This window comes from Pteropus vampyrus, unplaced genomic scaffold (genome assembly GCF_000151845.1).
Source record: "Pteropus vampyrus isolate Shadow unplaced genomic scaffold, Pvam_2.0 Scaffold19, whole genome shotgun sequence".
In the NCBI taxonomy this organism is placed as follows: Eukaryota; Metazoa; Chordata; class Mammalia; order Chiroptera; family Pteropodidae; genus Pteropus; species Pteropus vampyrus.
The window spans coordinates 8126235-8152725 of NW_011888800.1; the positions used below are offsets into that span (position 1 = coordinate 8126235).

Genomic DNA, 26491 nt, shown 5'->3' on the forward strand with positions numbered 1-26491 from the left:
TTCAAAGAAGAGAGTGTGAGGAGAGAAGTTGGGTGCTGGTTGGAGTAAATTAAAAATAACCCAGCCAACTTACCAAATTTGTTTCAGGACCATGGTGCTCGACTAAGGAGAAATGCGTTCACAGAATTTTGGAAACTGAGGGCTTAGGAATGGTAAAGGGTGGCTCTTCTTTTTTCTCTTTGTACTCCATGCCACCGGAAGCACTGACCTTGAGTTGCCGGTATAAACGCCAGTTGCTACTGATATTTTTTAACGGGAGTTTTTGGTTTCATTCATCTCATGTTGGTATGAGAATAAGAAAATTGTTGATTGTTAAAAATAATTCTGTTAATTACGAACCTTTAAAATTATAATTATGAAAACAATAGAAATGAATAACATGCTTAAGTGTTTTACTTATATAGGAATGAAAAGCAGCACACAAGAGCTTTATACTCTGCATATCAACCATATAAAATTTATATATTTTCAGAAAGATGAAAATGTGTTGTGTTCAATAATGGCTTTTGGGCAGTTCTTTACATTTTTTATCATTTTGAGATGTTGACTATATTCTTACTGATTTGGAAGTACAGATTATATATTGTAATATTAAACTACGGTAAATCTACATTGTAGATAATAAATAGTTTTAGAGAAGACAGAAGAAAATGAGATAGAAATGTTCACATATTTCAGCCTTTACTTTTCTTTTTTTTGCTACCTAAAGCAATATAATGAGTCCACTTGGACTGAATTGATCAAGACTGAATGAGTCCAAATGCCTCCTAGTTCTTTAGTCATGACAGTAGCTGTAGGGCCAGAAGAATTTTAAGTGGGGACACTTTGGGAGATTCTTTAGGCCTATGTCATCGTTTAGAAAATTGCAGGCCTATATCTTCCTCTTCCCTTCTTAGGAACTCATGGATCAAATAGCTTTGGGAGGGGTAGGGGTTTGAGAAGAGGGCTAGTATATAAAACTCAAGCAGAAGCTCCTAGAAAGACCCTGTTTTATCTGGCCACAGAGTAATTTTCATTTTAGGAAGTGATAGTCTCATACCATTAAAAGGTTATGTAATGAGAATGGGCCATTGCCACTATCAGTGGGCCTCTTTCATTGAGGCTAAGAATATATAGCTGCTGCTGTTTATCCTTTTTGTAGCCATACTTTCTTGTTCAAATAAAAGTAACTTGAATGAAGGGATGGGGCAGAGCGATTTGTGTGGTTGTTTCTGGGGTTACTTGCCTGGATGTTTGTTGTTCCTGAGGTGGGAGATCTTTAGTCCTAAACATGAACTTTCCAAGGTTGACAGCCAGGTATTAAGAGATGGCAAGTGGAGGTCCAACGGTTTTTCAGAGGGAGCAAAGTGATCTAGTTCTGTTGTTTCACCCTGAACTCTGACTTCCCAAAGGATTGAAATGACAAAGATACATTTTAGATTTTGTGGTGATACTGTCCTGGGGTCACCCTCACTTAAGAGAAAAGGCCTTTACCTGGGGATATTATTCAAGAAAGGGACTTCTCTCAAAGCATACTTAAGACAGATCAAGTGACAACTCTGCTAGGAAGGTTTCTCTAACTACCCCAGCCCACAGTCATTTACCCTTCTCCAAATATATTTACAGCTACCCTTTACTCATATTTTACTATGTACTGATATTGAATTTTTTATTAAGTTTAGAATATTTCTCTTCAACTATATAACGAGCTCATTGTAGATCAGGACAATATTTTAAGTGTCTTTCAAATCTCTCACAGTGCCCTGAACAGTGCTAGGTCCCTGTTAGGAATTTAATAAATACTTGCTCCCTGAGGTGAAGAGAAATCTAGTTCTGGGACCTGCCTGTCTCTAAACTGATTTCTTTCAGAATATGATTCTTCTCTCACTCCATTGGGTATGGCATGGGTTTCAGTTGACCTTGTTCATGTTTACCTGCATTTCAAATTTTCCATTGTAGTTCTTTTCTCCTTCCGTTTCTTGGGAACTAGTTAAACAATTTCCATGATACACGTTGCATGGGTACATATCAGTATGAATGAATATGGGAAATAAATCTCTCTGTAGTTCACAGTATAAAATGGAGAAGCCAAATAGGAAATGTAGCTTCGTCTGTTGAAGTCAAATATAGGTTATTGCCTGTTTCTGTGGAGAAATTGGTTACAGAAGACCAGGGACATTACTTGGTCCATACTTGGCCCGGGCCCCAGATGATGTCAGTTCACCCCTAGCCAGACTTACAGTGGGAATGGACTGTCTGTAAACATAGAGACTCAAAGATGATAACCTGCAGTGGGATAGAGGGACTACCTCAGAATTTACTTGACATTTATGAAGAGTGGACAGTATTTACTGACACCTCGTGGGGTTGTTTTGGCAAAGCTGGCACAGATGAGGCTTTCCTTCCCTTCCCTAGACACTTTGCACCTTGGGTAAGCTAATGCCAAGTGGTCAGGGAGCCTGGGCTGTGGCTTAGACAGTTTTGGTTACCTGATGGATGAGGCTAAAGTATGCTTCCCCACTTGGGAAATTAAATATTTTAAATTAAAATGAAAAATATTAAGTTATCTACATATTAATGTAGGGAAAAGTGTGCATCTTAATATCATAAATAATTATAACAAGTGAAAAAAACAACTAGATTCAGTATAGTATCCTCATTATGTTCAAGTACTGTTCTTAATTACTATATTTACATTAGAATTTAAGACCTGGAAGGGACATTAGATGTTATCTAGGAATAGAACAAAAGTCTGAAAGAGTAATCTATATACCAAAATTTTAACAATGGTTATCTCTAAGTAGAGTAATTATTTTTATTTGCATTTTGTGTTTTTTCTATTTTTAATATATTTATATAAAACATTATAAGACTAATTCTCCCAGTGAATATTCAAATACCGATTCTTGTCAGTAAAGATGATATTACTGTATTAACAGTTTTACTAAAAGAAAAGAATTTTTTTTTAGTGTAATCCTTTTAATTTAACAATGGAGTTATAGACCAAGAGAGATAAGTAATATTTAATAGATAAGTAAATATTTAATAGAATGTAAAGCCATTTTCTCATAAATATTTCTTTAGGTGAATAATAAAAAACTAGTAAAGAATTTCTTTTCTGTGTGAAAATCTTAGTTTATAATAGTAATTTTATTTTGTAACAAATGTATGGGTCAAAAGAGACAAATTTTCAGTTATAAAATGAGTAAGTCATGGACATATAATATACAGCATGGTGACTATAGTTAATAATACTGTACTGCATATTTGAAAGTAGCTAGGAGAGAGGATATTGAAAGTTCTCATTATGAGGAAAAATTTTTTAGTTGTATGGTGATGGATGTTAACTGAACTTATTTGTTGTGACAGTTATTTTGCAACATATGCAAATATTGGATCATTATGTTGTATCCCTAACATAATGTTATGTCAGTTATACCTCAATTTTTTTAAAAAGGAAGCCAGAAGAAAAAGAAACCTTTCTGTGGAAAAGTATTAAGGGCTGAGAACTTCATGTATTTTGTATCTCAAGTGACATGATTTTCTTATTTATAAAAGGGAAAGGATAATAGCTTGGCCTTAGGAAAACCCTCAAGGTATGAAGAAACAGTTTTAATTATTTTTTTACTTAAATTTAATGGTTTCTGGAGGTTTTTTGGAAATAAATTTTTAATGGGATAGAAGGTAGAAGTTGTTCAGAAGATATCTGTGTGAAGTTGGGACTTATTAACTATGGTATCTGTGTTAAGGTATCTAGTTTCCAAAATAAGCACATGGTTCCCCTTAAAATATATGAGAGTACCACAGAGCAAGATAACTCTTTTGAGTAGTTCTTATATAGAAAAATGGAAACGATAATATGTAATAACAGTAAAAGTTTGCATTTATTTAGTGCTTACTTTGTGCCAGACATTGTTCTAAAGGCTGTACATGTATTTACATGCTTAACCGTAACCCTATGAGTTTAAGGTACTTTTAAAATCTCTATTTCACAGCTGAGGAAACTGAGGTAAGGTTACTTACCCAAAGAGCCAGTCTTTGAACCTAGAAAGTTCCCAAGCCTGTGTTCTTAACCACTACACTATAAGTATAGCTGTTTAAAGGAAGAGAAATCAACTGTAATTGAAAAAAAATTTTGTTTTTAAAGAGAAATCATTCTAAGCCCTTTCTCCAAATTTAAGCCCCCATTAAGTTATATATTTCACATGAATATTCTCCCTAAAATAGTGGGCCCTGAACCTTACTTTTCTATACTGCTACCACAAGTTTGGAGAAACCAGTAGAACCACAAATAGTACCAACCTTACTTCAGTGTCTCTATGTGATGAGAAGTGTAAATAAGTCAACTCTGGGTTACTTGAGGTTTTCCTAAGTAACTACTAGCATTAGTGAAAACATATGTTTGACTGGTTTCCAGCAGTTGAAATGTCCCTATTCTCACTGATTCAACAGTTTCTGAGACCTGTATTTGAAATCAATATTTATTTCATTGATTTGAACTTTTATCTTAAATTGAAGTCACAGATTTTTTTTCTTTTGTTATAAGTCTATGTGGGGTTTAGAGGACAAGATATATAATAGAAAGAACTACAGGACTATCAAAAGCAAGCAAGCCAAAAATTCTCAGTGAAAAGTTCCTTTAGGAAAATACGAGGCATCCATTATTTTTGGACCTTAAACAGTCATCATGAAATCTCCAGTGACAATAGTTGATCCTAGCAGTTTTCAAGAAGGGTTTGTCGATAATGTTTCTAATATTGAGGAAGTCCATCCCTTAAGATTTATCTTGTTGATTTTATTTTTTAAAAATAGACTTTATTAGTTAGAGCAATTTTAGGTTCCCAACAAAGCTGAGCACAAAGTACAGGGAGATCCCATATATACCTTCTGCTCTCCAGCTATCAACATCTCACACTAGAGTGGTCCATTTATTACAATCGATGAACCTACATTGATTGATGCATCATTATCACCCAATATCCATAGTTTACATTAGGGTTCATTCTTGATTTTGTACATTCTATGGGTTGGACAAATGTATAATAACATGTATACAAGATTGTAGTATCATATAGAATAGTTTCACAGCCCTATAAATCCTCTGTGTTCCATCTATCACTGATCTTTTTACTCTCTCCATAGTTTGTTTTCCAGAATGTCATATAGTAGGGATCATATAGTATATAGCTTTTTCAAATTGGCTTCTTTCACCTAGTAATATGCATTTAAGTTTCCTCGATATTTTTTCATGGCTTGATAGATCATTTCTTTTTAGCACTGAATATTCCAGTGTCTGGATGTACCACCACCTATTTATCCATTCACCTAATGAAGGATGTCTTGGCAGCTTCCCATTATGGCAATTGGAATAAAGCTGCTATAAACATTTGTCTACAAGTTTTTGTGTGGACATAAGTTTTCAACTCCTTTGAATAAATACAAAGGAGTGTGATTGCTCAGATTGTATAGTAACACTGTATCTAGTTTTGTAAAAACTGCTAATCTCTCTTTCGAAATGACTGTTCCATTCCCACAAGCAATGCATGAGAGTTCTTGTTGCTCCACATCTATGTCAGTATTTGGTGGTGTCAGTGTGTTGGATTTTGGTCATTCTAATGAGTGTGTGGTGGTATCTCCTTGTTTTAATTTGCATCTTCAGTGACATATGATGTTGAACATCTTTTCATATGCTTATTTACTATGAATATATCTTCTTTGGTGACACGTCTGTCCAGATCTTTCATGCATGTTTTAATCAGGTTAATTATTTTCTTTGTTGCATTTTAAGAATTCTTTGTGTATTTTGGATAGTATTCTTTTATCAGATGTCTTTTGCAAATATTTTCTCTCAGTCTGTAGCTTGTCTTTTCATTCTTTTGAGAACTTTTTAAAAAATTCTGATTCCTAGATTCAGTTGCCCTGAGGCAATGTATATTGGTAGATCTTTTTGTTTTGGCTTGAGATGTCAGGAGTCTCCACACAACAGCTGCCAGTGGTCTGTCCCATATCTAGTACTTAAAAATGCTGGAAGTGCTATATTACACATAGTTAATTTGTGTATTCAATGCTTTCAGCTACTTTTACTCCAGAAAAAAAGTCACACTGCTTATCTCTCCTCCTGAACTGGACTCTCTAGCTTTAGATTGCCTTTCGGTGACTTATTTTAGCTTTACAACTAGTCTTGGTATTTACATTGAGCTATTTGCATCTCCTTCATTATATTATCGTGGCGAGAGTGGATCCTGGTGTCCTCTGGCCCTGTTGTACTCTATCTAGGGCTGTGCTTTTCCCTGGAACTTATGATGAGCTAAGCCTCACAGTTCTTGAAAAATGGTAGCTTCATCTTAACATTTCCACCCGTTCCAGGGTTGAAGCCTATTGGTTTTGCCTATTGACATGTTTTACTCTTGAGTAAAAATGGTATCTTCAAAGGTGTTTTTCATAAAACCTCTGGGTGATTATTTGAATTTGGATAAAGACATGGACAAAGTAACATTCTGTTGTTTTCCTTTACAATCTGCTGAGCTCACTCTGCTGAGCTGTGTGTGAGCAGTGAGAAGAAATAACATTTGGATAGATGTGGCCTTGCTCTGTTTGTGCCTCTGTTCTTACTTCCTGTTGGAACAATAGAAAGGTAGAACATCTTCTAACTAGTAAGTGGATGGCAGCCAACTCAAGTGGTCTGACGAAGAGCAATGACCCCTCCTCTTCAGTCCCTGGGAATTTAACCCAGACAAATGTCAGGAGTCAAAGAAAACCCTGCCAGATTTTCAGCTTTGCTAACATAGACGTGAGCGAATGGAGAGAGAGAAATACAGAGCTGGGAGGGAGATTGGACAGGGGGGTGGGAATGATTCAAGACCCCCATCTTTCACTATTCCCCAGGTTCTTTTGGCCCTGTGTCTGAATATTGGAAGCCTTAAAAAAAAACAAAAACAAAAACAAAACAAAACATAAATAGTTCACTGGCCAAGAAGCATAGCTGCAGCTGCTAAAACATAGAACCTGGTAATGTGGGTTTGAATCAGCAACTCCTATCTTTGTCCCTGTTGCCCCTAGTTATGTGTATTAGCTCACTTAATCTTTATAACAAACCTGTGATATAGATATAAAATATCTACTTTACAGCTTAAGAAACTGAGGCTTAAAAAGTTTAAGTAACTTGTTCAAGATCACCCAGCTATGAAAGGTAACAGCTGCATTCCAATTTGGAAACTTATCAGGTAGTTCACAGAATTGAACTGAAAGTTGAAAAATAAGTAGGACACCATGGGATCTTACCTAGCAGAGAAGCCAGGTGAAACCTAATTTGGTCACCACCCTTGACACTTGTACCACTGTATGCTCAAGATGCAGTGCTATTGGACTCGATGCTACCCAGCGAGAATTTACCAGTCATTTTGTTTTTATGTCATTCTTTCCAAATCCAAGTGGGAGCACCTACTTGGTGGGCCTTATTTCACAGGTTAGTGTTCTAGCTGCCAGGAGGTGGAGAGGAGTATCTGGCTTGTCTGGCTTCTGTCATGGAGGGTTGGACCCTGCTTCTACCAAGACTGACACAATCAGAGATTCCCCCCAAATAGGGAGAGTATTTGGATACTGAGAAACAATAATACAAAGGATAGATGTCCACCATATAGCCCTGGGATGCAGATGTCCATGTGGCATTCTATTGAGGACTGGTTGAACTGGGAAACTTTGCCTTCCCTATGAGCTAGACTGTTTTTTTCCAGAGACCAGGGTCTGCCTAACAAAGTCCAACAGGACTTTCTGGCATTACACAGAATACTGTATAGGAGTTTTCACATGAGGACTTCTGGCTGTTTCTGATTCACTAAAACTGGCTACCACAGAGATGAGTGACCAACAGAACCAGTCAAGCTGTTAGGATCAATCTGAGGAGGAAGCATATAGAAAAGAGACCCATAGGGAAAACACCTTCCTTTACTTTTGTGCTTAACATCCTCACTGTGGTGTCTTGAGACTGAATTTGTAAATGTTCTGGGCAATATTTCATTGTAGCTTTGTCTGATTAACTGTACAAAACACTTTCTTGGAATGAGAAGGAAAAAGAATGTGCATGGTCTTTCTTCACTGTTTGCTTGTATGTGTTTGCCCTTTGCCTTAAAATTAGGGACCATATCAATTTTGTACCATATCAATTTTAGCACCTAGCATTGTACCCAGCATACAGTTAGCACTTTAAAAAGTATCTGAATGACCGAATGAATGAATGAATTTTTCTTAGTAATCTTTTTTCTGAAACTGAGCTGATTTTTGTGAAATGGTGGGGAACTTATAGTCATATATGTTTGAAACATTTTGTAATATTTTTAGATTAAAAAATAATTCTAAATTTGCTGTGGGAAGAAGGACCACAGTGACATGCTCTCTACTTTTGTTGTTACAGATATTTCAGGATCTGGGGACTGAGGTACTGTCTGGAGCTGCCAAAGGCTATAACATATGCCTTTTTGCCTATGGGCAGACAGGCTCTGGGAAGACGTACACCATGCTGGGGACCCCAGTGAGTATTGGTATTGGAATGAGATATCTTCCTAATGCCACAGCAAGCCTGAATCTTGCATTGTCCTTGCCACTGGGAGAATGTGAGTTTCTTAGTCACCTGTTAACAAGATTTAATGGGCCCTCTTCTATATTAAGAATGGGTTTCTCAGCACTTTAATTGAAAGGTAAACTTTGAAATTTAGCCCATTTATTAATGCTGATAAACCTTAGAATTTTATGACTCCCTTTGATGAAGCAGACCTTTTGTCAGTCCTTCTGAATTTCTCATATCATTTACTAAATCTTAAGTGCTGGCTAGGGCTTTGCAAATATGAGGATATGTGTCTTAGACCCGAGTGTTAGAAAGAAGCAGGAAATCTAGCCACTGTGATGGGAGCTTTCAAAAGTGCATGGGACTTATGAGAGCCCCTTTTTTTTTTTTTTTTTTAATCATGGACATTAGAAGGGTAGAATTCCCTAAGAATACCTCTTTGTTTTAGATTTAGAAGTCCCTTAGTACGATGATCTCGAGGGGCAGGTGACAACACTACACAGAGACATTCTCTGAGACACCGTTCCTCCTGAAAGATTATTCCTGCTGCCTTGGGCTCAGCTGATTGTTTACTATGTCCATATTAATGTGCTTTTATATATTTGAAATTAAAAGAAGAAAATGCCATTAAACCAGAGGTATAAAGCTTTTAACCTGAGTATAAGTTAGCATGGGATCCAAGATGAAAGGAGAAGCCACTTCTCCCCCTAAATTTTTTTTTTTTTTTTAATCACCCATATGCTCTAGTCCTCCTGTGTGTTTAGGGATAGGAGATAGGTTCTGGGAGGGACCACAGTTGTAAAACTGGTTTATCCAAGAAAGGTGTAACCTTCTTTGCACAAAAGCAGGTATCTGGGTTTGCTAGCCTCTTCCGTCTTCCTTCTTGTGGAGGTGATCTGCCTGTAAAGTGGTACATTCCTCCCATGACTGTCTCCTGAGAGCACTGGCAAATCAAGTCTTCTGCATACTGCTGGTGAAACTCTCTAAAGTGAAGAGGCTAGCACAAGGAGCCCATGTGCCTATTCCCCTGCTAAGGATGGTTCGTGGGCGTTGGGGGAGAGCATCACTGTGAGTGAACAGTAATGCTTTCCTTTTTTCTGTTCTCCAGGCCTCTGTTGGGCTGACGCCACGGATATGTGAGGTATAGACTCTCTTTTGACTGGATTCTGTCAAAGTAGGTTTCCTTTGTACACTCCCTTCAATAAAATTCCAACCCTCTGGTTTGTTCAGGGTCTTTTCCTCAGGGAGGAAGACTATGCCCCACTGCCTTCTTCCTGTAGGATAAAAGTAAGGTAAGAACCTCTTAGGCTCTGGAGCCTAAAATGTTCCTATTTTCACTCCAAATTCTAGCATATTCAGCTGTCCTCCAGAGGAATGGAGAAAAGTCACAGCAGAAATATCTCGCAGTACAGGGAGATGAGAAACATACTTAGGTTTTTGGGTTGTAGAAAACTTAAGTTTTTATCCTTGGGCTTAACAAGCAAGTATCTCTTTTGTACCAGCTTGCCCTAGCTGTCAGTTTCCTTTCCTTTACTCTCTGTACAGTTTTATATTAACTTTTAGGATTTTTTTTTTCCAGCCACCCACTGTGTTGTTCTCCAGGTTAGTCATTCCCAAACTCTAGTTTCCAGACTAGTACTGGCTACTCCAAGATGAAGTTTTAACCAGACTATAATGGAAAAGTTGGCAGAAGGTTACCAATTACCCTTAATTCTCTGTATTCTTTTTTTTTTTTTTTTTGTTTTTCATTTTCTTTTTTTTAAAAAAAAAAATTGAGATTTAATTCTTATACCTTAAAATTCATGCTTTTAAAGTATACAGTTCAGTGATGCCTCCTGATGGTTACAAGGTTGTCCAGCCATCATCGCTATCTAATTCAAGAACATTTTTATCACCCACATGAAATCTGGGAACCCCTATTCTAAGAAACATCTGGGATTCCTGTGTCTAAATATGAGAAGGTTAAGGAGAAATAATTTATAAGAAGAGGGTACATAGAGTTCAGCTTTGAGCTGGAGCCTTTTTTTCTGACTGCTGGCTGCACAGGCAAGCATCTGTGTTCTGGTCAGGAAGACCTTTTTGTGTGAAGCCTGCTTTCTTGTTTATCAAAGTTTCTACTGATTTTAATAAAGAACTGTAGCTGTTATTATTTTTAAAAAGAATAAAATGCCAATAGATAGCTATTAGATAGAGCATGACTTAAACAGAATCAGTGTATAAAACAGATAAAATGAAAATTGTCCTACTTAAATTTGGGGTGGAGACTAGAATCCTTATCACATAGCATCCTTGCTCAGCGTTGGCTCTTCAGATGCCTTCACAGAATAAGAGAGCTCAAAGATCTTGTTTGAAAACTACTTTAACAAACAAGCTTGTAGACTTTGTGTTGTGGTGGTCTGATCAAGGCACAGGTTTGTGGCAGCATACCCTAAAAATCATACTGAAATAGCCTCTTGAAGGTTAAACTTGAATCAACACTGACATTGTAAACCTAAAATTGTAAAGTACTGATAACCAGTGCCAAAAACCCTATTGTACACTTGTAGAAAGGGACTTAAGGGGGAACCCTGGCGTGATCAAGGTCTTAGACTATCAGAAATGGAACTGGAACAAGTCTTAGGACCTTCTGATTCTTAGTTTGGTGTTTTTCCCACTTACTTCAAAATCTAATTTTGAAAAGACATCACCATTTTTCAAAATCTAACTATGTGCCTTTTTCTGCATGTCTCTAGTTTTTTGGAAATCTATAATGAGCGAGTGAGAGATCTGTTGAAGCAATCTGTTCAAAAAAAGTCCTATAGCCTGCGGGTCAGGGAGCACCCAGAAATGGGGCCCTACGTACAAGGTGAGCCACTGTGGTCCTGGATGCTTGAGACCAGGTCGGAGCTGGGGAAGCTCTCCTAATGGTCACTAATTTATTCATAAATGTGTAATGGATACTTACTCTGTGCCAGCTACTGAACTAGACACTGGCTATGTACTGATAAATAGAAAAGACAGTTCTGCTCTCACAAGCAAGCTTACAGTCTTATGGAGGTGAGTCAGGACAAGCACTTAATTACAAGCTGTGATAAAAGCTAATAAAAAAATAGATTCAGTGATGGAAAAGGACATTGGGCATTGTAGGTGACCTGTTTGCATGGGGCAGTCAGGAAAAGCTTACTCTGAGGGGGTAACATTTTAAGCTGAACCTTGAGGTGATACAGGAGCCAGAAGAATGGTGTAGTAAAGGGAAGAGTGATTCAAGTAGAGGGAGTTGGAGCCTTGAAAGAAGAGCTTAGTGGTTTCAAGGAGGTCAGTTTGTCTAAAGCATGGTGAATGAGGGGGCAAGTGGCATGGAAAAAGGTTGGGTCTGTGGTGCCAAATCCAGCAGGTCTTGGACTGATTCCCAGTCCAGTTAGGTTCATTTTTGGGGTACTTTCTCTTCCATTAGTGGTGACAGGGAGATGGGGAGATGTCAGACATGGGGCAGCGTCTGAGCTGCTTCCTCATCAAGCATGATGTTTGGTGTTTGGTTTGGTATTATCTGTCTTATTCCATTAGTCTAGGTCTTGCTATTAAGTTGGGTTCTTTTGTGGAGGAAGTTTTTGCCCTTTCAGGCCACTCATAAGAAGTAACCTATAAATTTTATGCTCTTATTCTCTTAGCAATATGCTAATTTAAATCCTGACAAAGAGAGGGACATGACAGACCAAGAACTGATCTCTGTTCTGATCAGGGCATGGCTAGTGGCTGACTCAGTAGGTGTGCCAGTCACTGATTCTGCTACCCATGTTATTCCCCAAACATTCCATCATAAATGGCAGCCTAGAAACGACAGAAATACCATTTATGTTGCTGAGAGCCAGTTGGATGCTGGCCTTATCTCTAGGCTTCCATCTTCTCCCAATATATGGCCTGGAATTCTTTTGCTATCTGGTTATTCCTCTGTGTCTGCACACGGATTTCTTTTGTATTTCATCTAGCTTTTTATGTTGTTGTTTTGGGACCTTCTTCTTTTTTTTTTTTTAATTTTTAAATTTTTTCCACTTTTAAGATGTAAGTTTAAAGTGTACAGCATAATGGTTTGACTTACATATATTGTGAAATGATTACCACAATAAGTTTAGTTAATACCCATCATCTCATATAGATACAAAATAAGAAGCAAAAAAAAAATATTTTCCTCGTGATGAGAACTCTTAGGATTTAATTTCTTAACTTTCATATGTATCATAGGGCAGAGTTAACTGTAGTCATCATGTTATTCATTACATCCCTAGTACTAAATTATCTTATAACCGTTTGACCACTTTTCTCCAATCCCCCCTCAACCCCCACCTCTGGTAACTACACCTTTGATCTCTTTCTATGAGTTTTGTGTTTTTTTTTTTCAGATTCCACATTGTAAGTGAGATCATATGGTATTTGTCTTTCTCTGACTTATTTTCACTTAGCATAATGCCCTCAAGTTCCATCCATGTTGTTGCAAATGGCAGAATTTCCTTGTTTTTTATTTTTAATGGCTGAATAATATTTCATTTTGTATAGATACCGCAACTTCTTTATCCATTCAACCATGATGGACACTTAGGTTGTTTCCATGTCTTGGCTATTGTCAGTAATGCTGCTATGAACATGGGGGCACAGATATCTTTTGGAGTAAATGTTTTCATTTCCTTTGGATATATTCCCATATCCAGCTTTTTCTACTAGTATTTAGTGGAAGGTTTGGCTTATAATATCTAATTTGCTTTTACCAAAAGCAGAATGTCTCCATCCTTGGTTAAATTTTTAAAACTCTGTATTATAGAGAATTTTGAACATATACAAAAGTAGACTGCCATAATGAATCTCTATGTACCCGCTACCCATTACAATAACCATTAACTCTTTGCCAGTCCTGCTGTATATACATTCCTGTCCACTCTCCCCATCTTATATTTTTTGAAGCAAATTCCAGATGTCACATCAATTCATCTATAAATAATTTAGTATGTAGCCCTAAAAGATAAGGAATATTTAAAAAAAAATAACCACAAATCTAAATAATAATAATAATAATAATTCCTTAATACAAAAAACATTGGTTAATGTTCAAATTACTTTGCTAATTTTTAGTGTAATTGTATTCAGCAATCAGTCTGTGAACTTACTTGCTCCTGAGTCTCTAATATAGAGATTCTCTAGCATGGTTATAAAGGACCTTTTCAATTTGGTCAGTAACCAGTTACAAAAATTTACTTCCATGTCTTTAAGCAACTGTTCACCTATTTAAATCCTGCTTGTTCTACGGTGGCCAAATTCAAGTCACATTTCCTCCATGGAACCTGCTCTGATTACTCCTCTGATCTCTTTAGCATTTATTATCTGTTCTACTCCTGTGGCACTTGGCCCAATTGTCTTATATAGTATAACTTCTCATGATCGTAAACTGTGGGAAGATATGGATATGTATACTGTATATTTTCTATGCCAAACTGAGTCTGTCATTTTGTGGGGAGATAGCATCTGTATACTTTAGGAATTTAGTGAGGGCCAAATGAAATAATATATAAAGAAATTTTTTTAACCTACATAGCAAAATTGCAAGGAATTATTGTTATTGTTTTTGTTGTTGTTATTGTAACTACTAGGTGAATTGTAGACTATAGTCTCTGAGGGAAGAGACCTGTGTTCTCAGAACCTATCATAATGCCTGATAGTAGGCTCCCAATAAATATTTGTTGATTATTATCTAAATGAATGTAGCAAGTTCCCCCATGTCTATTAGATGATATGAAGTAGGAATGATAAAGTTAAAGACCTATAGGAAAACTTTACCAAAAATTTTATTTAATATCTTTTTCTCCCTCACAAATCTGATAGGTTTGTCTCAACATGTAGTTACCAACTATGAGCAAGTGATTCAACTCTTGGAGGAGGGAATAGCAAACAGGTAACAGGTTTGTTTGTTCCTGTCATTCTTTTCAGCCTCATTGTTCTTCCTGTGTTCTCATTCCCCGTTGGACTATATGATGATTATAACAATACTCTCTTTGCATCTCTCCACATTCACGATCAGGAGGTCTTTCTCAGAATAGTAATGTACCTAGGATAAGGTTCAGTGACTCAGATTTATTGTTCTTCTCACTAATAATGAAGCTTGAATTTGTTTTGGATATAGTAATACTAGGCAGTAAGCCCAGAGGTTTACTCAGTGCTTTGTCTTACAGTACACAACTTCTGCTATTTCAATCAAAGAATAGATTCTTGCATGCGTTGTTCTCTCCTTGGGCTTAATAGAGATAAGGATTGATACAGTGTAAAATGTTTCAGAAAACCATTTTCTTTTAGTTTTGCATACTTGTAAAGATTACCCAAAAAGAGTGTTTGAATCTGCTATGAAAAATCTAAGTGCTGTTGACTCTCCTAAATGCTATTGTAAATTGTGATAAATTTACTTATGTTAATTACTATGAAATACCTAGAATGTTATTAGTATATACCTGAACAGATATCAAGGGAAGTTTAGTGACTTCTATTTACGCTATTAATATCAGGTGCAAGTTAATAGACCTAAAGGAAAAAAATTTTTAATTGAACCTTCTGTTCCTTGGGTGTCATGGAACTCTTGGAGGTACTTGCTTCTGGTCTCCTGGATACCCTGAGTTCCTTGACTTTTAAAGTGTCAGGCTTCACCTTTCTTTTTTATCCTTAAGTCATGAGAGCAGATTATAGATTTTGACTCTCTTCTTCAATTCTCTAGCTCCTCTGAGAACAGAAGTCACTAGGTGGTCTTAAACTGAACATGATTGACTTAGATTTAGATAAAGGGAAGCCTCTCCTGACTTAACAGTGGAATAAATTTCTAAGGGAGACTATGAATTCCATCTGGCTTAAGCATGACATTGATTAATTCAAGATCTCATTTCCAAGGACTTTCTGACACTATAAGATTAATATTCTCTATTTAATCACAACTTTTCCTGTCTTTGAGACTTCTACTCCAGCAAGCTCTCTACCTCCACTTATTTAATGGGTCTGTCTTGGGGATATTCTTCCAGGTTGATGACTCTTCAGTATTCCCCTTTTCAACTCTGATTTTTGCTTCTATTGCTTAAAAAAAGTTCTAATGTAGTTTAGTGTGACGATACACTCCCATTCGTTCTCAGATATCAGTACCTAAAGTGCTGCTGCTGCCCTCATTGGACTACTTTCCTAACTGTACTGGAATAACTATGGATGTTTTATGATTCTCATCTGTGAACCTCAGCACTAACATTTCTTGTGTTCCCCATGTATCCTTATGGATTCACCATGCATAAACAATCCTTGTCCTGTCTTGCCTTGTACACACAGAATCACAGCAGCCACCCATGTTCATGAGGCCAGCAGCAGATCTCATGCCGTCTTCACTATCCACTACACACAGGTTAGTTACCTCTTATATTTGGTTAGTTCTTTCTTCCTCTCATTGTCCCTTCTGACTACCTTCTTGTCTTTTTTTTTCCTACTTTTTTCTTTCTCTCTTACCCTTCCATTTATAGGCCCTCTGATAATGACCTAATATAAGGAGGACCTACATACCGTGTATTAAGCTATATACCTAGGAAGAGTAGAGGCATTTTAGAAAGACTAATCAAAATATCTTTTACTTATATTTTACTGTTAACATTTTAATGCATTTTGTATCTATATCTCAGTATGGGCATTTTAAATGAGAAGCAAGATTGAAATAAAAATAAGCATTAAAGTGAAAAAGTAGATTCATGTCTATTATGATAGAATGAAGAGGTCAACAAATCCTATCCCTAAAAAGCAACTATAAAGCTGGACAAAACTATCAAAAGCAACCACTTCTCTGTTCTAAAAATAGATCACAGGCATGTAATAAACTGAGAAGTATATATTCAAGAAAACTACTGAATTGCAGGTAAGAACAGCGCAGATGTATGGCATATTGACTTAGGCTGCTCCCATCCTTACCTACACCCCAGTCTCTGTCAGTGAGGAGTTCAATCAGGGAATGCTGTGAAAACTGGCAGCTCTGATGCTGCCACTGCCAGAGGTGTTGATTTGGAGAATCATCAGAGTGGTGATCTCAGTGGCAAGTGAACAAGAAGGGCAAGCAGTTCCATTAGCCTGAGATTGTAGGTCTGTTTCAGGCAAGAATGAACTGGAAGACTATCTGGGGATTTATGAAGTATTCTGGGAGATGCTATAGCCATAGAGGGCTTGATAAGATTCTCACATATCCTGAGAAATAGAAGCTGTGCACATGCATAGCAGAGTCTAAGCAGGCTCAAGCCAGCCACGCAGCACTGACTGGCAGAATCTGCATACTTGTGCAGAAGAGACACAGAAGGGCCCTGTGGCTAGTGGATGCTGGGATAAACTTAAAAACTACCTGAACTTTTATTGCATTCCCCAGCTCATACGTAGATCCATCAACAGACAATAGAATTCTTATTGGCTCTATGTGTTTGACTACAATTTCTGATCAATCTTTGGCTTAACTCTAAGCTATGCAGATACAGGATGGCCCCTAAGAAGTCAAGTTTAAAATTAAAAACCAAGTAAGGGAAAAAACTGTGCAGAGACCTTTTTGGCTGCGTATTATGGGGGAGATAGATTTTGGCTGCATATTGTGGGGGAGATAGATTTAGTCAGGCAAGTTACCAAACAAAACAACTACAATCACCCTCAATAGGAAAAAATCAGAATCCAGAATTGTTACAGTGTATTATCTAAAATATCTAGTATTCAGCCAAAAATTATTAGATAATGCAAAACAAACAAACTAGAAAATGTGACCCATGTTTAGGGGGCAAAAAAAGAATAGAAACTGACTCTTAGTGCTCTAGATGTTGGATTTAGCATACTGAGGCTTCAAAGCAGCTAATATAGATAGGTTTAAAAGAACTAAAAGAAACCATGTTTAAAGAATTAAAGGAAAACATGATGATAATGACTAGAGAGAATTTCAGTAAAATGATAGAAATTTTTTTTTTAATGGGAATTCTGGAATTGAAATGTACAACTGAAATGAAAATTTCACTAATGGAACTCAATAGCAGTTTTGAGATGGCAGAAGTGAACTTGAAGATAGACCAATAGAAATCATCCAATTCGAAGAAGAAAAGTAAAAAATTTGAAGAAAAATGAACAGAGCCACACAGACTGGTGGAACATCAAGTCTACCAACATAAATATAATGGCAATTCCAAAAAGAAAGAGAATAGACATAAGAAACATTTGAAAAATAATGGTTGAAAAAAATCCCCAAATTTGTTAAAAATCATTAACCTACAGATCTAAGAAACTTAAGAATTCCAAGTAAAATAAACACAAAAAGATACATACCTAGACATATCATAGTCAAACTGTTGAATGAGAAAGAGAAAATCTCAAAAACAGCTAGAGAAAAATGACTTATCATATACTGGAGAGTAATTACAAGATTAATGGCTGACTTCTCGGAAACAATGGACCCCAGAAAACATAGTGCTGAAAGAAAATAAACTGTGAACCAAGATTTTTCTGTGCAGCAAAACTCTCTCTCAAAAATGAAGATTAAATAAGAACATTCCCAGATTGAAAAAAAAATATGGAATTCATTGCTAGCAGCCCTATTTTACGAGAAAACTAAATGAAATATTTCAGACTAAAAGAAAGTGTATCAGAGAGTAATTTAAGTCTGTAGGAAGAAATGAAAAGTGCTCATAATGGTAAATATGTGGGTAAGCATAAAAGGCTATTTAAATATATTCCTTCTCATTTCTTCTAATGTCATTAAAAGAATAAAATTGTGTAAAACAAATAATAATGCCGTGTTGTGCATCAAGTATACATTGTCATATATATGACAGTAATAACACAAAGGAGTGAGGAGGAAGAGATATATTGGAGTAAAGTTTCTATATTTTATAGGAATTAAGTTAGTATTATTTTAAAGTCAATCATGACAAGTTAAGATGCACATTGTGATCTATAGAGTGACCACTAAGAAAGTAGCTCAAAAATATAATTAAAAATTCGCAGAAATTAAAATGGTACAATAAATATACTTATTTAATACAGACAAGGCAGTGAAAGGGAACAGGAACAAAACAATCATGAGAGAAAATAAGTAAACAGACATAATTCAGAACATACCACTAATTAAGTGTGAATGGATGAAGGTACAGATTATCAGACTGGATAAAAGCAAGACCTAACTATGTGCTGTCTATAAGAAACATTCCTTAGATTCAAAGATACAGATAGGTTGAAAATAAAAGAATGAGAAAAGATACACTGTGGAAATAGTAACATAAGAGAGCTAGAGTGCTATATTGTTAGGCAAAAAAATATATTTTAAGACAAATACTAGAGACAGACATTTCATAATAAAAGATTTATACATCAAGAAGATATAACAATTCTAAAGTATATGCTCCCAACAGTAGAGCTCTAAATTCATAAAGGAAAAATTGACAGTTGAAAAGAGAAAGACAATTCAATGACAATGGTTGGGGATTTCAGTATCCCACTTTCAATAATTGGTAGAACAACTAGACAGAAATCAGCAAAGATATAGAAGATTTGAGCAATGTTATCAACTAATGTGACATGGCATTTAAAGGATACTCCACTTAACATTTATAGAATACTTGTTATTTTTAAAAGTAAGAACATTCTCCAGGATAAACCATATACTGCATAAAGCTAATCAGGATAGTGTGGCATTAATATTACGATAAATAAACAGATCATTAGAACCGATTTTTAACAAAGTTGCAAAGGCAGGTCAGTGGAGAATGTCTGGTCTCCTCAACAAGTAGTGATAGAACAAATGGATATTCATATGTTTAAAAAAAACTAAAACAAAACTTTGATGAATATCTTACACTTAATCCAAAAATTAGCTCAAACTGAGTCATGGACATAAATGTAAAACCTTATTAAACTTGTAGAAGACAACATAGGAGAACCTTTGTGACATTGGATTAGGCAAAGTTTTTTTTTGTTTTTTTTTTTTTAAAGATAATTTAAAACTACTCTTTGAAAGATACTGTTATGAAAATAAAGCCACAGCTTTGGAGAATTTATTTGTAAAATATACATCTGATGAAGGACTTGTATCCAGAACACATAAAGATCTGTCTTAAACTCAATTATAAGGAAATAGCTTGAAACAATAGGCAAAAATATAAACTGACACTTTATTAAAGAAAATATACAGATTGCAATTAAACACTTGAAAAGATGCCTGACATCATTAATTATAAGGGAAATACACATTAAAACCAAATGAAATGCCCACTTTTTAAAATGGCTAATATTAAAAAGAATGATTATACTAAATAGTGCAAATGTATAGTGGCTGGAGTTCTCATACACTACATTACTGGTGAGAATGTAAAGTGGTAAAACTTTGGATAAAAGTTGTCTTCCATCTTAAGTACTAGCTGTTCTACTCTTAGATACTTTCCCAAGAAAAAGTATATGTCCATAGAAAGACTTGTACACAAATATTCAGCTGTTCATATTTGTACTTGTGTTCATATTTTGTAATAAATGACAAAATTTATTTGTTGTTATTCAAAACTGCAAACAACCAGAATGTCCATCAAGAGGTTACTAGATATACAAATCATGGTATATTCTTACAATGGAATACTGTTCAGCAATAAAAATTAATAAACTATTTATACATGCCTCAACATATACATATCTTAAAATAATTATGCATAGTGAAAGAAGCCAGACATTGTATGATTCCATTTGTATGAAATATCCTCAGAAGACATTTATAGAGATAGAAAGTTGATGATTATTTGCCTGGGCCTGAGGATGGAAATGGAGATTGATGGCAGGCAGATTTGAAAGGAATTTGGGGAATGTTTTAAAACTGGATTTTGGTGATGGATGTACAAAATTAAAACAACAACAACAACAAAACAACAAAACCTCCCCCAAACCCCGTATTGAATTTTTTTAAAAAGAAAGAAAAGTAGTTTTGCTTTTGAGAGCTAGATGCTCCTAGAATAGGACTTATAAAGGCAAGGTGCTTGCCCTCGCAAGTTAACATGCTGTGACTCAGATTAACAAGAGACGAACCTGCATCAGGAGCCCCCCACCTGCTGTGGATCTCTTTAGAGGAGTGAGAGTCAGAGCCTCCTGGAGGGAAGTTGAACATTTGCTTGGTAAATTGTTCTGAAATTCCTGGTGCACCTGAAAATTGTGTTCAGACAACTTTGTGAGGATTTGCCTACTCTAGAAGTCCTGCTCATAGTTTTAATGAAGTAAGGACCCACAGCTCACTGATTGGATCAGAGCACATTCAAATACAGATTTTTTGAGTGAGTTGGCTAAAAATCCAAAATATCACCTTGGTTAGGAGGGTGTCTAAGGGGAAAAAAAACCACATTGTTCCAAATGACAAGCTAATTTAAATGTGTTTTCTTCCTTAGGCAATCCTGGAGAACAACCTCCCCTCTGAAATCGCTAGCAAGATCAACCTTGTGGACCTAGCAGGCAGGTAATTAGGATTTCAAAGCCAAAGGGAATTATTCCTTTGACAATGACCTTGTTCTTGCCCATTTTACAGAAAATAAACTTGTTCCAACCTTTTTCACATTTTAGTCATCCTGAGAAAATTACAAAAACAAAACAAAACAAAACAAAACACCCCAACACATTCTTTGAATGCTAGGTTAAGAAATTATAGTTTTCCAAAGGCTGAAAAGTTTTATGTCAGGTGTTCTCAATCTTAGCTGCCCAATAAAATCACCTGGGACCCAATGCTTAGCTGCATCTCAGACCAAATAAATCAGATTCATAGTGGGAGTCAGAGGGAGTGCAGGCATCAGTAGTTTTTAAATCTGCTGAGGTGATTTCAATGTATAGCCAAGATTGAAAACCACTACTCTAAGAAGAGGTTACTGAGTTAGCATATTGTTTTCCTTTGACTTAGTATTGATTTTATGTAGCTCTGTACATTACTAAAAAAAATATACTTTAAAAAAAATTGTGATATTCGGGAGAAGATACTGCCTTTTAAGTATTAGAAGAAAGCATGAATTATAGTCACTTAACATATCCAGAAAGAAAGTCTTGAGGATAGTGCGGTCACACAAAAAAGTATAAGATGATATAAGGAAATTTTCTTATTTTAAAACTGCTAAAACTTAAAAAAATCATATCCATGAAGATATTTGCACACCAGTGTTCATAGCAGCATTATTCACAGTGGCCAGGAAATGGAAGCAACCGAAGTGTCTTACGATAGATGACTGGCTGAAGAAGCTGTAGTACATATATACAATGGAATATTACTCAGCCATAAGGAGATGAAATACAGCCATTTGTGACAACATGGATGGAACTTGAGATAATCATGCTAAGCGAAATAAGCCAGACAAAAAGTTGAAAATCACATGATATCACTTATAAACCTAAAAGCAACAAAGGAGCAGGACAAACAAACAGAGACTCATGGACATGGACTATAGACTAGTGGTCAGAGGGTAGGGGATGGGGGAGGAGGGGAGGTAGATGAAATAAAGGGGATCAAATATAGCAGGGTAGGGGTAGAATGAAGTGGGTAAAGGGGATCAAATATATGGTAGCTGAAGGAAACTGGACTTTGGGTGGTAAACACACAATAGAATATACAGATGTTAAATTACAATGTACACCTGAAAATTATATAATTGTATTAACCAATGTTACCTCAATAAACTTAATTAAAAAAAAAAAACTGCTAAATAATATGATACGACATTCCCTTAAAAAATAAGTGCTGTCTGGAAGAAACTGTATCAGCCAATCAAAAGTGTAATTTTTAATGTTTCCATTTACATAAAAAAGGAATTTGAGACAGTTGATAGTTAATGACACAGACACCACAAAGCCATTAATATGTGAAATTAAACAATAAAAGTAGAGTGGAAGTGATTATGCCAAAAAACTATGCTAAAATCATTATTGTAAATGAGTATTACATTTAACTGGGAGTGCTCTGGCAGCCAAAATAAAAACACAAATGTAATGAATTATTTGATTTTTATTGCTTGAGGAGCAGAAGAATGCCAGTGAATTTACAAGATGGTAACATTTTTTTCCAGAACTGAATTATGTGGATCTCTTACATGATATACAACATAATGGATAGTGTCTTTGAACAGCATTATAAGGATAGTATCATCTTGTTTGCTTTTGTTTTTGTTGTTTTTATTGTCTGTTTTAGTGAAAGAGCGGATCCCAGTTACTGTAAAGACCGGATTACTGAAGGAGCCAATATCAACAAGTCTCTTGTGACTCTAGGAATTGTCATCTCCACCTTAGGTATTTGGCTGATGGACTGAATCATCTGAGTGGGAGAGAGACTTTGGAAAATAACTCACGTATTTTCATTTTGTCAAAATGGGGTAGATAGTTATAGGTTTTTTTTTTTTTTTTGATATAGTTACCTTTTGGTTTGAGACATAAAAATCGATATTTGTCTATTGTTTTAGAACACAACGTGACCATCATTCCAGCATTCTCATTTCAGAATGAAGGGAGACTAAAAAATTGTGTGGCTCAAATCCTCCAAGTCTAATTCAGGGCTCAAACTTAAAGCATCCTATCATATACAGAAAGGGATTAGGAAGTGTGATACTTAAGTCTGTGCTCCTCAACCATTGTTTCGTTTTAATGTATTTATTTTGGAATTCCTGTCTTTCACTTTTATTATATTTTGTCTTTTAAGCCCAGAACTCTCAAGTATTCAGCAGCTGCCAGAGCCTCAACAGTGTAAGCAGTGATGGTGGTGGCAGTGGAATGCCTAGCTTTCCTTCTGGGACCAGCAGTGGAGGGGCACCCTCGCGGAGGCAGTCTTACATCCCATACCGGGACTCTGTGTTGACCTGGCTGCTGAAGGATAGCCTTGGAGGCAACTCCCAAACCATCATGGTTGCCAGTGAGTGGGATGCTGGAGTTGGTTCTGTGTTGGGGCTAGTGCTTTGCCACAGGGAAAGGGACATGCCCAAGGGTCTCTCATACAGCATGGCTAAGAGCAGTAAGGCAAATGGTTATGGGCTGGGTCGGAGAGTCTGGTGTGTTTTTGAACTTTCTCCTTTTACCTCAGCTGTATCTCCTGCACACACTAGCTACAGTGAGACCATGAGCACATTGAGATATGCAGCCAATGCCAAGAACATCATCAACAAGCCTCGGGTAAATGAGGTGAGATCTTCATCCGAAGTTCTGGTCTGGTTTATTTTACACAAAGTTCTCCTTTATTCTCTCTCATAGATTTCTTTCTGTACTCACCCCAATTTGTCAGACTTGTTCTCCAAATGATAAGGGAGTGAAATCCTTCCAGTAGTCATACCCTTCTCATATATTTACTGACTTCATTTATAACCTTTATGAATAATTAATTTTAGATGTTTCTCTAAATAGTATACCATTGCTACTCTAAGAAAGGTCGTTTAAAAGTTTCTGTCTTTACTGCTTTTATCTTGAGTTTATGTTGATGTACACTTGTATTTCTTTTTCTATACAAATTCAGTGACTTTTCTGTTTTGGACTAAAAGAGGTATATAATGAATTCATTTGTTTTGAAAGCTGAATAATAGAAGATTTCAAAAATTCCTTTTGTGCTTTGTGATTTTAGTGAATAGTTCCAGGGCAGGGATCACAAACTGGTGACCAGATAGCTATAGCCCATCTGTGGACTGTTTCAAAAGGCTGTGTCATTAGGCAGGTACTAAGTTTAGTCACAGTACAGGAAGATTAGCACCTGCTACCTATACATGCCCTGTCATTTGTGTTACCTGTCTGACCTCCTGCTCTAAGGCAGTGATTCTCAAACTTTAGTGTGTATCAGAATCATCTGGAGGGTTTGTTAAACCACGACTGGGCCCCAGTCCTCAAGGGTTTCTCAATTTGTAGGTGTTGATTGGGGGCAGAATTTGCATTTCTAACAAATTCTTAGGTGAAGTTGATGCTGATTCTGGGACCACACTTTGAGAAGACTGCCCCATTTCTTCCAAGCTAATAACATGTAGCATCTCAAAGCCCTTTGGGGCCTGATATCAATCAGTAGTGACTGAGGTCTCTGTGTTTCAGGATGCAAATGTAAAGCTCATCAGAGAACTCAGGGAAGAGATTAGAAGACTGAAAGCCATGCTGCTGAGCTTCGAACTGGTAGGCCACTATTCAGAACTTGTCTATATTCAGGAGGCCCTTTTCTTCTGCATAGGATCTGAGCCCTGCTTTGTTTTGTGTTCTCAGTTAAGTGATGCTTGAAGAGCATGGGCAGGAGCAAAGATAGAACGGTATTGCTCTGATTACCTGTGTAGTTTCACATGGGATGGGCATCCTCTCACTATATCATCTCAGTTGTCCAAAGGGCATTTGCCTAAATGGCTTTTATTCTCTGTGTGGGCAGATACAGGGAATGGGGCCTTCTAGGAAAATTTCTTTGAATTCTTCTTCTCTATGCCAATCTGTGTCCAAATACTTATGCTTCTGATTTGTTTCTGTTTTAACGATAAAGTCTTTCCTTCCTTTATCTGCCTGCACCTTATCTTCCTTCACAAGATTAAGGGTGGGACCCACAAAGCAGATCTCTCTCTTTGTGCAGAGAAACTTCAGTTCATTGAATGAGGAAAAGGATGAAAATCTAAAAGAGCTGGTTCTGCAGAATGAATTGAAGGTGAGTGTGTTAGGTGGATTCAGTTGAGCTTTACATCATCCTGGGAGCAAGTCTGATTTCTTTCCATCATTTCTGGGCCAGGGCTGCTCCCTCATCAGGACAGAGAGGTTCTGTCTAGTTTAGAGACAATTTTTGCCTCCATTGAGCCTCGAGTGGGGGATTTGTTTGTCTGAAGGGCTGGTGACCAGCTTTCTGACTTTGTTTTGTTCTTTCGAAGATTCATGGTAACTCCCTTCGGATAGTGACAGTAGCTTAGAAAATAAAATTTATTTTCCAGTCAGTAAATCAACCAACCAATATGTATTCACTGAGCACCATATAGGTGCTCAGCATGATACTGCAGGAGATACAAAGAAGTTCCTGCCCCCAAGTGGCTTGCAGTCTAGTTGGAAACACATTTATAGAACTTTTAAGCGTAATAAACTACATGAGTTAGATGAAAGAGCTTAGGGAAGGAAGAAATCATGATGGCTTAGAATTTTCAGTGCAGGCATTACATTGCTAGAGCTGAAAGTCAGAAAACTTGAACTAGACCTTGAAAAATTGATAGTGTTTGTTGATAGGTGGAAGGGGTAAGGAATTTTGGGTGAGGTAGGGATAACAAGCAAAGCCATGGAACTGTGGGAGGCCATGCAGAAGCATACAGTGTGAGAAAGATTGAGCAGGCTGGAACAGGTGCTCATGGTAGAGAGTAGTAGAGGTAAGGTTAGGGCCAGTTTAGGAGGTTTAAACTTGACATAACGGGATTGATTGTAGCTTTCTGAACCAGGCTGATGATATAAAAAAGGAGTATAGTGGGGAAATTAAAATGACAGTTGTATATAGGAGGGGAAGACTGGAAGCAGAGAGACCAACCAGGAAAGAGACTGCTGTCATGGCCCTGTGAGGGCAAAGACAAGGCATTTTGGGAGATTAGATTAAGTGGTGATTTCCAGAGACATTTAAAAGGAAGAAATAGCAGGCATTTAGTGACAGGTTAGATTTAGATCCTGCAACCAAATGTCCCAATTTCCTGTGTGTGTGTGTGTGTGTGTAATTTTGCATCATTTTATCTTTTATTAAAGTATCCCGGGTATGTCAACATTTGTTGCCCAAACTAAACTCTAGGACTACATCACACATCCAGGAGTTTCTCAAAAATTCTGTGTTGAACCATATGTTTTGATTTTTGGTTCAGAAAATAGCATCCTTTATATATAAGAGATGACGTAGAAGAGTCAAAATCATTCCAGACTTATTGGAATTTTTGCATTATATAGGCCAAAAGACCTGGACTTGAATCTGCCACTTGTTGGCCTTAT

General features: G+C 36.6%; 1 protein-coding gene across 8 annotated transcripts in view; it reads left to right on the plus strand.

Annotated features, from left to right (window-relative positions):
- The window catches only part of STARD9 (StAR related lipid transfer domain containing 9), a 104834-nt gene that overhangs the window by 45036 nt on the left and 33307 nt on the right, over positions 1–26491 (plus strand). For all 8 annotated transcript variants that reach the window (XR_002779152.1, XR_002779153.1, XM_011354979.2 and 5 more), the window contains 12 exons: positions 8390–8506; positions 9648–9680; positions 9770–9831; positions 11272–11384; positions 14387–14456; positions 15860–15932; positions 20956–21023; positions 22734–22831; positions 23238–23447; positions 23616–23713; positions 24602–24679; positions 25119–25190. Coding sequence is in view for 6 of the 8 variants with exons in the window: in XM_011354979.2 (XP_011353281.1) it covers positions 8390–8506; positions 9648–9680; positions 9770–9831; positions 11272–11384; positions 14387–14456; positions 15860–15932; positions 20956–21023; positions 22734–22831; positions 23238–23447; positions 23616–23713; positions 24602–24679; positions 25119–25190 (1092 nt within the window). In the remaining 2 variants the exon portion in view is untranslated. The remainder of the gene's footprint in view (positions 1–8389; positions 8507–9647; positions 9681–9769; positions 9832–11271; positions 11385–14386; positions 14457–15859; positions 15933–20955; positions 21024–22733; positions 22832–23237; positions 23448–23615; positions 23714–24601; positions 24680–25118; positions 25191–26491) is intronic.